General features: G+C 46.3%; 2 protein-coding genes across 2 annotated transcripts in view; one reads left to right on the top strand and one right to left on the bottom strand.

The window, feature by feature from the left end:
• LOC131287801 (tyrosine-protein phosphatase 99A) overlaps positions 1-11,666 on the top strand; it is a 38,635-nt gene extending 26,969 nt beyond the window's left edge. Inside the window, exons 8-16 of the mRNA XM_058316885.1 lie at positions 3,020-3,226; positions 3,312-3,589; positions 3,687-3,803; positions 3,918-4,060; positions 8,040-8,332; positions 8,417-9,183; positions 9,264-9,560; positions 9,643-9,911; positions 9,984-11,666. Of these exons, the coding sequence (XP_058172868.1) occupies positions 3,020-3,226; positions 3,312-3,589; positions 3,687-3,803; positions 3,918-4,060; positions 8,040-8,332; positions 8,417-9,183; positions 9,264-9,560; positions 9,643-9,911; positions 9,984-10,611 (2,999 nt within the window). The 3' untranslated portion in view covers positions 10,612-11,666. The remainder of the gene's footprint in view (positions 1-3,019; positions 3,227-3,311; positions 3,590-3,686; positions 3,804-3,917; positions 4,061-8,039; positions 8,333-8,416; positions 9,184-9,263; positions 9,561-9,642; positions 9,912-9,983) is intronic.
• Positions 11,667-14,439: 2,773 nt separating this feature from the next.
• On the bottom strand, positions 14,440-15,617 carry LOC131287140 (probable methyltransferase-like protein 15 homolog). The gene has a single exon (XM_058316158.1). The coding sequence runs from the start codon at positions 15,615-15,617 to the stop codon at positions 14,484-14,486; it is 1,134 nt and encodes a 377-aa protein (XP_058172141.1). The 3' UTR covers positions 14,440-14,483.
• Positions 15,618-15,626: the final 9 nt, after the last annotated feature.

The following is a 15,626-nucleotide window of genomic DNA, read 5'->3' on the forward strand; positions in this document are numbered from 1 at the left end:
TTATGTTATATGTGTAATATTTAAATATGCAGGAAGTCTACGCAAAGACGGATTTTGCATATTGTGATTGAATAACCTATCGTTTATGTTCTGTACGAGTTTTAAAGCGAGCTTTAATTTTTCCCTCAATCGGTAGAACATATGTGGTTTGAAATTCCAACGGTTTTCCCAGTCGTTTCAACTTCTTCTAATGAGCATACAACCACTAGGCACACATGGAAATCTCAAAATTGAGAAATTCTGTCTCTTATCTTTTTCGCTCTTTCGGAGATTAAAATACTTTTTCCCTCTCTCGAAATACCAAATCCTCTCATTTTACACCTTTTTCTTCTCTCAAATTGAAAATTTCCGGGAGAGGAAAATCTAGCATTTGTCATTGACTGGCGAACCGGTAAACACTGATTACCGAACCGGTAATTACCGATTCTGCAGTATTCCGCGAAGTTTTGTGCCTGGAAGGTCAGCGAATCAGTATTTAGAGGTCACTCGGGAGGGAGAGTCTGGATAGGCGTATGAATGTATTGTAGGACTATTTGCACCGTTGTGGAAGTATTAGTGAGACAATTTATTTTCTCCAAAACGAGCAAAGATGGTTAAAAGTTAGCCGCGTTAAAGTTGTGGGTCTTAGAAAACCCTTTCATTTGAGGGGTCTATTGTAAAAATTGGTTCAGCGAGTAAAAAGTTACACACGAATCGGCTGTTCCAGTGAGCTCGGGAGCGTCCGATGCATATGCAGAAAAAAGCGAGCTTCTCCGGATCTCCAGCTGTCAAAATTAGCCTTCATCTCTCGCGTCGTCTCACTCCGCCGTGCAAGCAATATTTACGGTTCGGACACCTAAAAGGTGTGGACTTTCGCGTTCCCGTTGTCCAAATTGGTTTGTTTTTTCCACGCTGCTGCCGTGTCGTGAAACAAAGTGCAGTGAAAATACAGCCAGCCGTGGACGGGTTCGGCAAGGGGCACCTTTGGAGAAAACGTTAAATCGATCGCGAAATCCGGATCCCGCGGACGGGGAAAAGTTTTGCGTCAGGCCTTTTGCTGCTACTACGAAATCGGCTCGCCGCCGAACGCCTAGCCTTCAATTGACCGTAATTGATGCGGTGAGCGAAGCATCCGCCGCGGATTATTGGAGCGGGAACTTAACTGACCTTTCCCCTGCAATTGACTTTTTAGTGTTTCCCGGGTGTTGTGAGGACAGGCCGTGCGTTGTACGGTTGGTGAAGGCAAGGGGCAAGGAAGCGGTGATTCCTGTGATTGCTGTGTTATCCCAATTGCGTTCACACTGCGTGCATGTGTCACGAATCGCGCAATGGAGACTAGATTATCGAGTTTTTCTTGGAAAAGTGACGTCCCAGCAGCAGCAGCAGCAGCAGGAGCAGTGCGTCCAATGTAGAACCCAGCCCATTGGAAGAAAGCAAAAAAGAAAAACGCACAGTAAAAGCTGCTGCTCGGAGAGGAATCAGTGAAGCGCGTTCCGGGGGTTTAGTTATTCGGTCCGCGATTTGTGCAGCACCACGAAAAAGGGATTTCGGTGATGGTGTAAGTGTGTGTCCCAGTGTGTGTGCGTGTGTGTTTGAAATTGGCATCCCGTAGGTCCGGCGGGGTACAACTTCCTCTTCCGCCAACCTTCTGGTGCCTACCACGGTTTTGTATACAGCGCGTAAGAACAAAAGAACGAGATTCTCCCATAGCTGGGCTGAGTCACGATGGCATCCTCTTCCCGAAACGGACTTCTGCCGGTGGTGCTCCTGTTGGTGCTCGCTTTGAACAACCTGGTTCGAGTTCATGGGCTTCCAACAACGGAACATACTGTACGCACAACAACGAGTGACGACCCCGTTTCGTCGATGGTTTCCCCCACACAAGCAATAGAAAGTACGCTGCCTCCCCCAACGGATGGGGCAGCCAACGGTGGCGTTGGGCCACCCGTACTCCTGCTTCCGTACGATGCCGACGACGGCCAGGTGGATGCACTCGGGCAGGAAGAGGAAGAGGAGTTCGAGGAACCCCGTGTCCTTCCGCTGAAATCGTCCTCCGCGTCCGCTTCCACACCCGCGCTCGTCCGGGTGGTACCGATCGATGCGGCCGCAAGCAACGACGAACCACACACTTCCACCCACGATCCAACGTTTTCCGCCGACGATGACATTGGTAAAGACTGTGGGTGGCCTGGGAAAATAGGTGTTGTTGGGGGTGGGATGTAGTTCGGTGCAGGAGAGAAATGCACGAATCATAATTCCGCGTTTGCAATTTGGAGCGGAATATGATCGCTATTACTTAATGTTAATGCAACGTGTAACGTTATTTTGAAATAGATTTTTGTTTGTCCTTTTAGTAGAAAAGCTTAACGACGGGACTATACATGAGTTGAGCACAATTTTATGAACTGTTTACCACAGCTAGAGCAAATATTCATGTGTCCAAAACAAAAACACTTGAACATTAATAGGATGTTATCGGAAAAAGTTCTTGATACTTTAAAACCACTTCAAAGTTCTGAAACAAAATGTAAACATTTGTACTGTTTTTATTGACATTTCATTGATAACATTATTGACGTAGTACAATACGGCCTGGCCGTCTAAATATATATATTTTAAAAAAATTATTGACCTGACATAAAATGTTTTCAATCAATTGAGCACTTGGTACTACTAGTAATATTTATTTTCAAATTTCGTGAAAGCATCAATATGGAAAAACACATTCGTAAACACAAATACTGCATTCAAAAGCAAATTGGCAAATATGTGTTTATTGAACCTCAATCGATCGTCTTGGAGGGCATCGGTAATCTAAGGGTATGATCTGTTCGGACGATTGTAGACATAATAAATTCTGGTTCGATCTGTATGCTTTTAAAATATTGTGCTCAAAACATTTTAAAATAAATGTATATGCATCGATTTATAACCGAAGTCGTAGGTTTTGATATTGTTGTTTAAGGACAACATAAAATGAACACACTCTTGTGCAGTTAAACAGTGTTACTAACGGGAATCCATTTACTTCAATTCGCAGAACCAAGTCCACCACAAAATCTCACCGTGCTGGAGGTGACGTCCACCACGATCAAGCTGACCTGGCGCGAGCCGGAAAAAGCAAACGGGGCCATCCACGGCTACCGGGTGTACTACATCCACCAAAACCAAACCGACCTGCACATGCCGATACTGAAGCTGAACGAAATGCAGAACTCGGTCTACCACTACACGTTATCGAATTTGAGTGAGTGTTAAAATTTCATTTCTTCCATGCTCGAGGGTCGAAGGATACGAACAATCCGGTATTCATTTTCAACCCCAAACCACAGAACCGTTCACGGAGTACCGCATTTTGGTGACGGCGTTTACGAAGAAGCACGACGGCAAACCGTCCGAGGTGTCACAGCGAACCGATGTCGCCGGACCGAGCGCCCCCAAGGTGGTCAACCTTACCTGCCACTCGCACAACTCGCTCTACTACGGTTGGCGCATTCCGCAGACGTTCTACAATACGATCGATTTGTACATTATCAGCTATCGAAATATCGCGTACCACGAGTTCCGCGAGATACGCATCACGGTGAACGCCTCCATTATGGAGACATCGGTAAGTGATTCCGATCTATCGACGCAGGATTAGGACCGGCATGAAAACCGAAGGCCACATTTCTCATTTATTTGTTACCTATTCCCCTCGTCCCTAGCTGATCATCCCCAACCTTACCTCCAATTCCGTGTACGAGGTGAAGGTGCGCGCTGCATCGGCGAGTGTGATTAACCCGAAGCAAATTATCCTCGGTTCATACTCGGAACCGCGAAAGGTAGGGTAACGTTGTGCTAAAGCTCGAAACACTGACCGCAGTTCCATACGGTGGAGTCGGGTAGAATTCGTTTATCTCACATCGATGTCATTTTCATTGCAACCACTCACTCAGATCTCCCTCCAACCGAACTGCGAGAAGGCTCCGCTGACGTCCCAGAGGCAGGGGTACGATGACTACAATCTGGCCGTTATGGCCGGCATCGTGTTTAGCTGTTTCGTCCTGCTGCTCATCGTGTTGGCGCTCATCCTGTGGAAGTAAGTGCTAAAACCATAATTTTTATACGATTCCAATTAAATTGCCTAACGTACAAGCACCCCGTGCGTAATGGCCCACATCTACTGCCATTGGTTCACATTTCTACCAGGAAGTCGGACTCTGTATTCTGTTGCATTGTGCCCATGTCACATCGCAACACTTTCCTATACCGCTGTACTCCCGACTTTATCGGCGACGCCTTTTGTTTGATGATAACATCCTATCAAGGGGTTCGCTAGTTCGACAGACGGCCGGCCGGTCGGTGTGAAACCTAAACGAACCAAATGGAGTGTTTCGATTGCGTGACCATTTTGGCAACAACGTGCTGCATCGTGCCGCGTGCCATCGCAAGTTCCGGCGTCGATTCCGATGCTCTGTACAGTGGCAGGGTACTCAGCGGTTGGCTTATCGTTGTGCGAACAAATTAAACGATGCATTGCTGCACAAATTGATGAAGCGAGCGGGGAGCGGTTTTAAGGTGCGAAAAACCTCCTCCCCATTTGAAACGGGACAAGAATGTATAGGAACAATTTCCTCCAGTTTCCAACCAATTGAGAATTAAATTGTCACGTTCGTAGAGTCGGAATGAAAAGATTCGAATGAAATGGAGTTCTAATGAGCAATGCCGTGAAATATACAAAGCTTACTATCGGTCAAATCCAGCTGCAGTTGGTGTGGTTGTAAGTATATCCAATACACGTTGTAAGTGTATACAATTTCACCGTTTGATAGTAGAGGAACCTCTAGGAGCGTGTGTACTATCGAGAAGGAGGCAGATGATTGATGACCGTTGAAACAATCTACCTAGGAGGGTGCCAACAGATTTCTTAGCCGTTTTTCAGTCAGTTTCAAGAACCAGAAACAAATGCAATTTGCTGTGTGAGGAACAACTATTTACCAAAGTAAAAGTGGGGGAATGTTGTATCCACTGTTCACTGCATATTGAAGCACACTTGGATACGATAAGTGTGAAAGGGGCAGAGAAATTCACAGAACTCTCGCCAAAGTTAAGCACATATGTTGGGCTCAGCATCCAAATCCTCTTAATCATGCACCTCGTATGGTAAAATGATCGGTCCTTGATAAATTTTCAACACGGTTTTCCTCGTCTAAACCACTGGAAGAACAATTGACTCACAAAGAAAATGGCATTAGCTGCTGTTTCAGCCTGCCTTTTACTGCCCTTAGCGATGTAATGTCTCCAATAAATAGCAAACATATTTAAATTTTGATTACAAAAGGAATCATTTGTTATACAATACCCAAATCAATTGCGCAGCGATCGTGACGCTTTTCATCTACGAGGTTCAGAAAATGATACCGTTCGCAACAACCGTCAAACAACGATATCCCCACTGCGTTTATGTTTCCGATATCTCGGAGACGTCCGGCTCTGCGGCGGCCAAGCAACGAGCAGGTTGCTCAGTTTTTGTTTTGCTCTCGCCGTGCACTCCGCGAGATGACGCTGCGCGCGCGCGGATTCGTCGCGTCGAAAACGTAGGAAAACCGGTCAAACGTGCCAGAAACAGTGTCGTTAAACAGCGCCCACTTAGCGACGCCACACGCGCCGATGGCCAGCGACAAGGACGATCTCGTTCCATAGTACGGATCGTCATTTCGTTCCCTAGCGACGACGCATACCGTTACTAGACGCGCTGTTGTGGTTGTTGATGCTGCGCGAATCAATGTTCAACAGCTGCGAAAAGGTGCAGGTGTGTCTCGCGTGAACAAGGCAGCAGCAGCCACGATTAGTTGGTCGTTTGAAGTTTCGGAAAGCTGCAAGAGTGTGGAATTTTATGTTGTGGTGTGGAAGAAAATTGAGTCACATACCGTGACGGAAAGATTCTATCGAAAACGGACACGAAACCGTGCATAACTTTGCACGTGGTAAACATGCTGGACCTATGGCGTGGAAAAATCTAACTTTCGGGCTATGCGTTTAAATTGTGTTTCCTGTTTGGGGATGGTTGCTGCGATTCCGAGAGTATTACTTTAGCGAAACCTGATACGATTGGTGCCAGATGAATCACGCCTCAACATTCGCGTGCTCGTTTGGAGCATATTTTTGTGTGCTTGTGGTTCGCAAACTGTTTTATACTGGTCCAAGAAGTAGGTGAGAGTGTTGTTCTTTTAAACATTTGCCAGCGATTGTTTCCAGCACACAATAATGCCACCTTGGTGCGGCTGGATGAGGTGAGTGGGGAAATTTTCAAGACAGGCCGAAAACTTGTAGTGATTTTCAAAGCGAAAGCTAACTCTATTAATATTTTACGTCGAAGAATACGTCCATATCATGAGATTAGTTGAGTCAGAAAAAAACTCACAATATGTGTTTCCTACACATTAAATTTTAATTTCCTACGATAGTTTTTCTGCTTAAAGGTCTCTTTAAACAGACAAAGGTTACTCACTGATTGATATAATTGCCTTCCTGTGTAAACGATCAGATTCTACGTCGGAAAAATATTTCAACGCCTTGCATCAGCCAAGCCTTACCCGGTGATAAACGATTTGTCAACATCGCGGCAGAAGTGTCGATGTTTTATAAGTTCTGTTCCACGGAAAGCGATTTGAGGGAGCACCGGTTGGAATTCGCCGGCCCGGTTTCCGGTTGTCACACGTCAATTATCGAGATTACATTGCTGCATCCTACCTCTCCTCGGGGTGGGGTGCATTCATTAATATCGTGGTTTTTGTGATTCATCCATCAACGGAATTGGCCAAATGGGTGCTAATGCGATTATATAACGCTATTGCACTGTTCGTTCATGCGAACGAAAGGTAAATGGGTCGGAGGAAGGAGCGGGTTAGAAATTAGCGTACAAAAAGGGAAAAACAATTACCGCCGGTCTGTGTAATGTCGTTCTCCGTAAATGATCGTCCCCAGACATCGCACACCGGCGACATTTATGGGCCATACTTATGTAATTTTTATACCAAATACAGCGGGGTGTTGTTTGCGTGTTGGCGTTGGAGGGGCTTTGATTTATGGGCCGTTGTCGTGGCCCTTTACCCATCTTGGAGATTGGTGGGCCAGGCCAGATCATACGTCACCGCAAAAGATATTTATCATTCTAAAAAGAGTGTTATCGGGCGCGATATGTTTGGTACACGATCTGTTATCATGCCCTGTCCCACTGTGCAGCGATCTGTACCGGGACCGTGTCCAAATTGGCTGCCGATGGCGGCGATGTAGTTGAGGGTTTTGTTTATCGTATTGGCAGCCGCGATCGTTTGGAAGCAATCAGCAACCCTTGTTGTCCAGCGCTGAAAGATGTCCGCGATATTTTCAGTATTCGGAAGGTCAAGGATATGTATCTTTTTAATTACGCTGATATATGTTATTGCCGTCGTGGGGCGAGAAACTTCCTGGCGCGTGATAAGGGCTGTTGCAAAAACAACCAGCTGTGTAGATATCTAGTGATGTCTGTCTGGTTGAATAGAAATCGTAGCATTAAACGGGTACATTTACAATGCTTAAATTGTTTATTACACCAATTTCCCTTCTAGAATGTTTACTTGAACCTCTTTCGTCAGGCAAGGCACTTTGAAAAAACAGAATTAACATTTTCGTGCTTTGAGATGGTCCAAGGGCCTACATAAGGTGTATAAAATATCTACATCAGTTCTTAACGTTTATAATAAATTAATGGTATTGGGAACTATTATCAAGCTTCAGCATTATATACTTTTTTTTGGAATTTGATTGTTTTAAAATAAAGGAAAAGTTTGTAAATGATGGTTTTCTACAAAAAACAGCTTTTTTAAGTTTTAGTAGTTACCTGAGGGTCAAACTAATCCGACCTGGTCTAAAACATGTCCTATAAAATGAACTCCTTTTGTGTTTAACAAATAAATCTTGTCCTATTTTATGTACATTCACTATTTGACGAATCGGTAACTTTTAGAGTCTTTCGCTTAGTTATGAAAAATTTTCGTAAACAATTTCATTTGAAATACCCTTCAAATCAATTTTAGGAAATGTTTCCACGCCGCCTACTACTACCTGGATGATCCACAGCCCTGCCAGGGTTCGCAGGCTGGCCTGATCGATTGGGAAGGCCCGAGCGAGGTAGGTGGTGAGGTACGCTGTCCGGTGCCCGTTTCGGAGTTTGCCAAGCATGTCGCTCAGCTGCATGCCGACGGGGATATCGGCTTCAGCAAGGAATACGAAGCCATCCAGGGTGAGGCGTTGAACGACGAGTACCCCTCGGAGAACTCACAGCATCCGGAAAACAAGGGCAAGAATCGGTATCTGAACGTGATCGCATGTAAGTGAAAACAAGATCCAACTGAACCGTTGGAAGGGGGATGTATAGATATATTTTAATGCGTTTCATCGATTCCCCCATCAGACGATCATTCCAGGGTACACTTGCGCCAGACTCCAGGACAGAAGAAACATCTTGACTATATCAACGCAAATTTCATCGATGGGTACCAGAAGCCGCGGGCTTTCATCGGTACGCAGGGCCCACTGCCCGGCACATTCGACTGTTTTTGGCGCATGATTTGGGAGCAGCGCGTGGCCGTGATTGTTATGATCACCAACCTGGTCGAGCGGGGCCGCCGAAAGTGTGACATGTACTGGCCGAAGGATGGCACCGAAACGTACGGCATCATCCAAGTGCGGCTGGTGAAGGAGGACGTGATGGCCACGTACACCGTGCGCACGCTGCACATCAAGCACTTGAAACTGAAGAAGAAGAAGCAGTCGCAGATGGAAAAGACGGTCTACCAGTATCACTACACGAACTGGCCCGACCACGGTACGCCCGACCACCCGCTGCCGGTGATAAACTTTGTGAAAAAGTCCACCACGGCGAACCCGACCGATGGTGGGCCGATCGTGGTGCATTGTTCGGCCGGTGTTGGCCGCACCGGGACGTTCATCGTGCTCGATGCGATGCTGAAGCAGATCGAGACGAAGGGCTCGCTGAACGTGTTCGGCTTTCTGCGGTACATTCGCGCCCAGCGTAACTATCTGGTGCAGACGGAGGAACAGTACATTTTCATACACGACGCACTGGTGGAAGCCATCGCCAGCGGAGAGACAAACGTCAAGATGGACACGATCGGTGGACTGGTGAACCATCTGGACTTTATTGATGGGCAATATAAGGTAATAAATAATTGTCGCTGAGCAATTCCAACCACACTCGCTCACGGTTAATCATGCTGTATTAATTTCTGCTTCTCTAGCTTATTGTGAGTTATCAACCGAAAGAGATTAACCTAACGTCGTCGCTGAAATCGGTGAATGCAATCAAAAATCGCAGCTCGTTGGTCCCACTCGAGGGCAGCCGGGTGCATCTTACACCCAAACCGGGCGTCGAGGGCAGTGACTACATCAACGCCACCTGGTTGCACGGTTTTCGCCGACTACGGGACTTTATCGTTACGCAGCATCCGCTGATTGAAACGTTCAAAGACTTCTGGCAGATGGTGTGGGACCACAACGCGCAGACAGTGGTACTTCTGTCGTCGGTTGACAATATGGTAAGGACAATTGATGGGAACGGCTGAAGCTCAGTGAGTTTTGCTAACCATTTGACTATTCCTTTTCGTCGTTGCCTTTTAGTCTTTCCTCCAATTTTGGCCCAACGAGTCGGAACCAATCGAAAGTGACTACTACCGCATCCGGATGGTGTCGGAGACGTCGGAGGATAACTATATCGTGAGGAGCTTTGTCATTCAGTCGATACAGGACGACTACGAGCTGAACGTGAAAATGTACGAAAATCCCGCCTGGCCCGATATGAACAATACCCGCTCGATATTCGATTTTGTTCTACGCGTGCACGAACGCTGCAACGAGTACCGCAACGGTCCGATCGTCGTCGTGGATAGGTGAGTTGGGAGTGTGTGTTTGTATAGTGCGAATAGAAAAAAATAAGGATTTATTGTCTACGTCCCTGATAGATACGGCGGATTCCAGGCGTGCCAGTTCTGCTGTGTCAGTTCACTCGCAATGCAGCTCGAGTACGACCAGACGGCCAATGTTTACACCTACGCGAAGCTGTACCACAACAAGCGGCCCGGCATCTGGACGTCGTACGACGATATCCGGCAGATCTACCGAATACTGTCCCACATGCCGAGGGATCTCGGGCTGCTTAAGTGCACCGAGCTGCGAACCGAGTTTGACGATGCCGCTATGATGACCGCCACCCCGGACCTGTACAGCAAAATCTGCAGCAATGGTAGCATCAACAATCAGCTTACCGGTGGCACACCGCCGGTCGATGGTATCGGTATGGGCAATGGTACGACGACAACGACTACGGCGTCGACGACGACGTCCGGCAATCCACCCTCGGGCATGACGTTACCCGGTGTTGTTGTCGGTACACCGAACTCGATCGGTCCCAGCCCGATGGGGGGCCCCGGTGGAACAACGCCACCACCGCCGGGTGTGATGACCACGGCTGCCACACTCCAAAACGGTGGCACGGTTATCGTGAAAATGAACGGCGACGATAACGACGAGCTTTCGGTCGTGGTGGCCACCGGCAACCACCATCTGAACCTCGACCACAATCAGGCGTAATTCCTCCTCCGCATGAAGGAAGGTTCAAAAAGTGTCCCTCACCACATGTAGCGCGGTGTATTTATTTGCATTTACCATTCGACCAACGACGATGCCGCCAACCACACTATGTGAGGTTTTTTTCGAGAGTTTTTTCCGTTTGCCACAGGCACAGGCAATCTCTAACCCTCATCGATATGTGTGCGTGTGTGTGTTTTTTTATGTCGGTATATTCTGAACCTACTTTATATATATGATCCTTTATCAATCGACCAATTTACGCAATAAGTTTAAGGTAATATTTAGTACGTAACGATGCAACCCGCCCGCTGATTCTGCACGCGGCGGCGGCACACTAGCTGTGAGATATTACCATTTAGTTCTCGTTAACCCCTGTTTGGGTGCAAAAGAAAAGCCGCAGTTCGACGAAAGCGAAACACCTCTCAAATCTAGTCGTCAAAAATCGCGAAAAAACAACAACCAGTTAGCAGTTTCATCATGCTTGTTCATACGTAGTTGTCCTCCCTCACTGTTTGGGATCTTCCTACAGAGCCGATCTGCCATGTGTCGTTCACATCGTTTAATGTTAAAGCATTTTGCCATCCCGAGGGAAGATTCATCCAGACTTAATCATATTGATTATGATTCCATTACCAATTATGCTAGCTGTAAAGTATAAGCAATCTTTCTGTGGATAACCTTTCTACATTTTCATACGGTCATCGATACCATTCAATTGCTTTCCGGTTGGGTTTCGTTTTGTTCTGGTTTCATCGCACTGCGGAAAATGTCGGCTAAAAAGAAAACGGAGGAGGAGGACTCGTACCATAATTGTAGCACATCCTTAAACAATTTCTTTAGGCTTGGTAAGCGTACAATTTCTTCTGTAAATATTAATTAGCGTAATGGATTTGAGATTAATTGTGTCCTATTGGTATAATTGCGTTTGTTTCCGGCTGGTGTACTACAGCTTCCCTAAAGTAGTGTAGTAGTGATAAGATCGGTTTATCTCTTCGGTTGTGTCGCATTGTTTTGTGCGGTTTACATAACTTTTGCAACGCATAGTACCATTGATGCTTGTGGCTCTTTTTTTTATGTGTAACTTACCTCCAACCTTTTGGTTGTGTAGAAAAGCGATTGCGATTGAAAAAAGACTCGGGAAAATATGGAATGAATGCATTATTTTTTTTAATGATCATTTTCGTGATCTCAATAGATTGACTTTGATGAAGGTGATGATAGGTGAAAAGGGGACGTTTCTATTGGAGCGACTGTTTTGCACGTAGTTGTACCGGATAAATAGTGCTCAGATTGTACGAACAGAACATAACGGCCCCGCGGCAGAGGATCCATTAACGGGTTGTTGAAACGCAGCGCAGACGAACGAAGGGAATGATTCAATCATAGGCCATACATTATTTCCCATTGTGCGCAATGTGCGAAGTTACCGGGAACGCACATTCCCAACAAGGGAAGGGCAAGAAGGAATGTTACGACGCACACGGAACAACACACAGGCGAAACGATGAGATAAAGACTGGTTTTCTATGTTTCTTACTATCGAAATCAGATAAGTGAATCTTGAAAACAGACGAAACAGCACAAAACAAACGTAGCAGGTGAAAACTACAATTCGGCCCAGAGGAGGAGGCACGTTTGGGTTCGCAATCTACAGCATCTCACGAAGAGCCAAGCAAAGTTGTTCAAATTGTGTCCGCTACAGCGGGCCCTCAAATGTACCAACATGTCACATGTAGCTGTCGGGATACAAAAAGCAGCCAACAGAGCTACCGGTCCTAGCACAAAAAGAACCAGCCGTGTTTTTTTCTTATTTCCGGAAAAGAATCACCAGACTAGGCTGACGATGGCCATACGAAGAGAGTGACACGAACAAAAACTTTAAGCATACGAAGGAGCTTAGATCTTGGAATGTTTCCAATTCCATTCCTCTGTGCGTAGGGTACAGGATGCGACTGACGTGCCAAAATGGAAAATAGCGCCATGTTGTGACGGATACTGTTGTCTCTGGGTAAAAGATGATCGTAGCAGTCCTTGGGAATTAACTTCTTCTCACCGAAACTTCAATCGAATAGTCAGCAACAGTAGAACTTAGGTAAGACCGAAAGGAAGCGTAGAAACAAACTGCAATTTCAATTTCATTCCATAGCACACTACTACTATTGACTACTTCCTTCAATAACCCTAAACATAGATGGAGTACTATCCACTGAGTACTTTGATAACAGAGCCCCGTTTGGCAGAGTACCAGCGTGTGTGAAGCGAAGCATGTGAATTGTACGTTATAAAATGTGATGAAAACTAGTTCGTAGGAATATCAAAAGAATTTGGAAACAGGTTGAAGCTACCGAGTCTCAGCCCACGGTGAAATCCGTTTTCTATTGCACCAACAATACGGTCGAAGAATTCCGATGCATAGTTCACAACCTTTCCCCACTTTTTTTTATTATGGCTGGTTCCCATCGCAAATGAAGGAAACAAGATACATATAGGTACAGATAACAATAGAGCGAAAGGATACGTAGAATATTTTAGGAAATATTCACCATCCATACAATCCTCCTAGTGAAAGGAATAACATAACTGCATAATCAAACGGTAAACTGTCATCCATCCAATCTCGCTCTCGTAAAAGACCTCCCAGGGTTAAATCGTTGCAGACAAACCATGCACCAGTCTGCCATTATAGTTCCTTGTTAGCAATGTCCGTGTTTGCAACCATGGCCAAACTCCAAATCTATTAGTTGGTGCAGTCGAAACGACAAGGTCTATCATCCATCCCTTCACTTTCTTGCGCCCAGGTTGGCGTCATCATCCATTCCGGGACGAATAATTGGTTAAGACAGTATTATTACGATTCCTACTGCATCAGTATTCGATCGAAAAACATTGTAGAAAGATCAGAAAACGGGCACTTGAGTAGTTGAAAAAGGGAAAAAAAAATACCCGAATTACAGTTACTTCGAAAACAGAAACGGTGGCGTATTAGCTAAATTCGGTACTCGTCGGAAGCTAGGCAAATTTACATTTGGTAAACAATTACCAGCACAGTGGGGATGACTCGTACATTCTATAAGTGCGTGTTGCGCTGTCGTACTGCGTGAATGAAAATAAAACCAAAATTTAAATTAGGCTTGAAATTAAATAAGTAATAAATGATGAAACGGAAACACGTTTTGATGAATAAGATCAAGAGAGGTGTGTGAAGTACGGATGATAGAGCCACTGGAAATGGAAGGAAAATATCCATCGGGGAGGGTAAAAAAAAGCTATAACCTTTCCAATCTAGCATGTAATCCGTAGCGCAGGTAGAGTGTTTTTAAAGAAAGTGTGGAAAAGCCATTTCATTGTAACAACGGGCAACGAACAAATTGAATGCTAACTAGATCGGTAGAAATAACGCAGAGGGAGGGAAAGAGTAAGATGGTGTAGATGAAAAATAAAAGAAAGGAAGTAAGCAAGAAGTTAATCGCCTAGACTAGATTAGATGAACTATGGGCAAGAACCATGCCTGGATGAGCACGGGCAGTGCAGCAACAACGTGATTTTGAACGGTAAATTATTGTCCAAATGACTCGACTGCTGCACGAGTCGCGCCAGAGCGACGGACCCGAGAGCAACGTAGGGCAGGAGCTGTTCGAGGGGAACGAAATAAATACATGTAATATTTTATGTGAAAATTAAAACAAAACTGATAATATAAATCGTAGCTATGGGAGTATTTCCTTCATTTCGGTCGTTTTCGGGCTTTGATTGTTAGTTGGATTACATTTTTAATGTTTTTACATTATTTATTTGCTTTTAATTAATTTAAAAGCTCTACTACTAAATCTCTCTTTTATAGTACACAAACTGGAGGGTATGCGTTTTGGAGCTCAACTCAACCGTACCGCCGCTCTTAGCTTAGCCGATCGACTTCTTGGGTTTTCGGCCACCTCGTCATCCGATGGAACGACCACGTGCTTGGTCATTTGCCTCCAGTTCGGTTTCATCACCTCCTGCATCGTGTCGGTTTCGTGCGCCAGCGTATGACTAATGAGCTGCAGTGGCACCCGGCTGGCCACGTCGTCTACAACGTGTCCCGTGAGGTGCCGCTTGACGATCGTGTCCTCGAGCGAATGAAATGCGATTGTGACGAGCTTTCCGCCGGTCCGGAGTAGATGTTTCGCCAGCACCATCCCGTAGTTGATCTCGTTCAGCTCGTTGTTGACGAAGATGCGTAGCGCTTGGAACGTTTTCGTGGCCACGTGGGCCGGTCGGCGTAGTTTATCTTGCCGGTACTCGAAAGCGGCCGGGCCAGGCTCACCTTGGCTGAGACAGTGCGCTACAATGCTGGCCAGTTCCGCCGTCGTTTCGATGCGCTTCACCGTGAGCCGTGCGTTGACGATGGCACGGGCGATCTTTTTCGACTGTTTCTCCTCACCGTACACCTTAAGAATGCGGGCGAGGTCCTGCTCTTGGATTCGGGCGAGCACTTCCGCGGCCGACAGTTGCTCCGGGCAGCGATCCTTGTCCATGCGCATGTCGAGCGGACTGTCGTGCGCGATCGAAAAGCCCCGAGAAGCTTCATCGAACTGCATTGACGAGCAGCCGAAATCGAACAGAATGCCGTTGAAGAATCGCTGCCGGTCGTACCCGTCGAGGGTACGTAAGAGCGAGGGTAGCTCGGAGAACCTACCCAACACCGGGATGAGGCGGCCGGGGTACTCTTCCGCCATGGTACACGCTAACTGGTGCGCATGAGGATCACGGTCCAGGGCAACCACGGTCACGCCAGGGGACGCCTCGAGGAGGGCGCGTGTGTGCCCACCAGCGCCAAACGTCATATCGATAAACACTTCATCTTTCTTTGGCTCTAGAAACTGAATCGTCTCCGTGGTCATCACCGGGAGATGGGGTGCCAGCTGTTTTTGCCGGGTTGCTTTCGATCTACCACTCGAATAACATCTTTCTAAATCTATCTTACTAACTAAAGCCGATCGTGTTCGGCACAATGACAGCCTAAGCATCGTCCAACA

The sequence above is a fragment of the Anopheles ziemanni genome, chromosome 3 (genome assembly GCF_943734765.1).
Source record: "Anopheles ziemanni chromosome 3, idAnoZiCoDA_A2_x.2, whole genome shotgun sequence".
Taxonomy (NCBI): Eukaryota; Metazoa; Arthropoda; class Insecta; order Diptera; family Culicidae; genus Anopheles; species Anopheles ziemanni.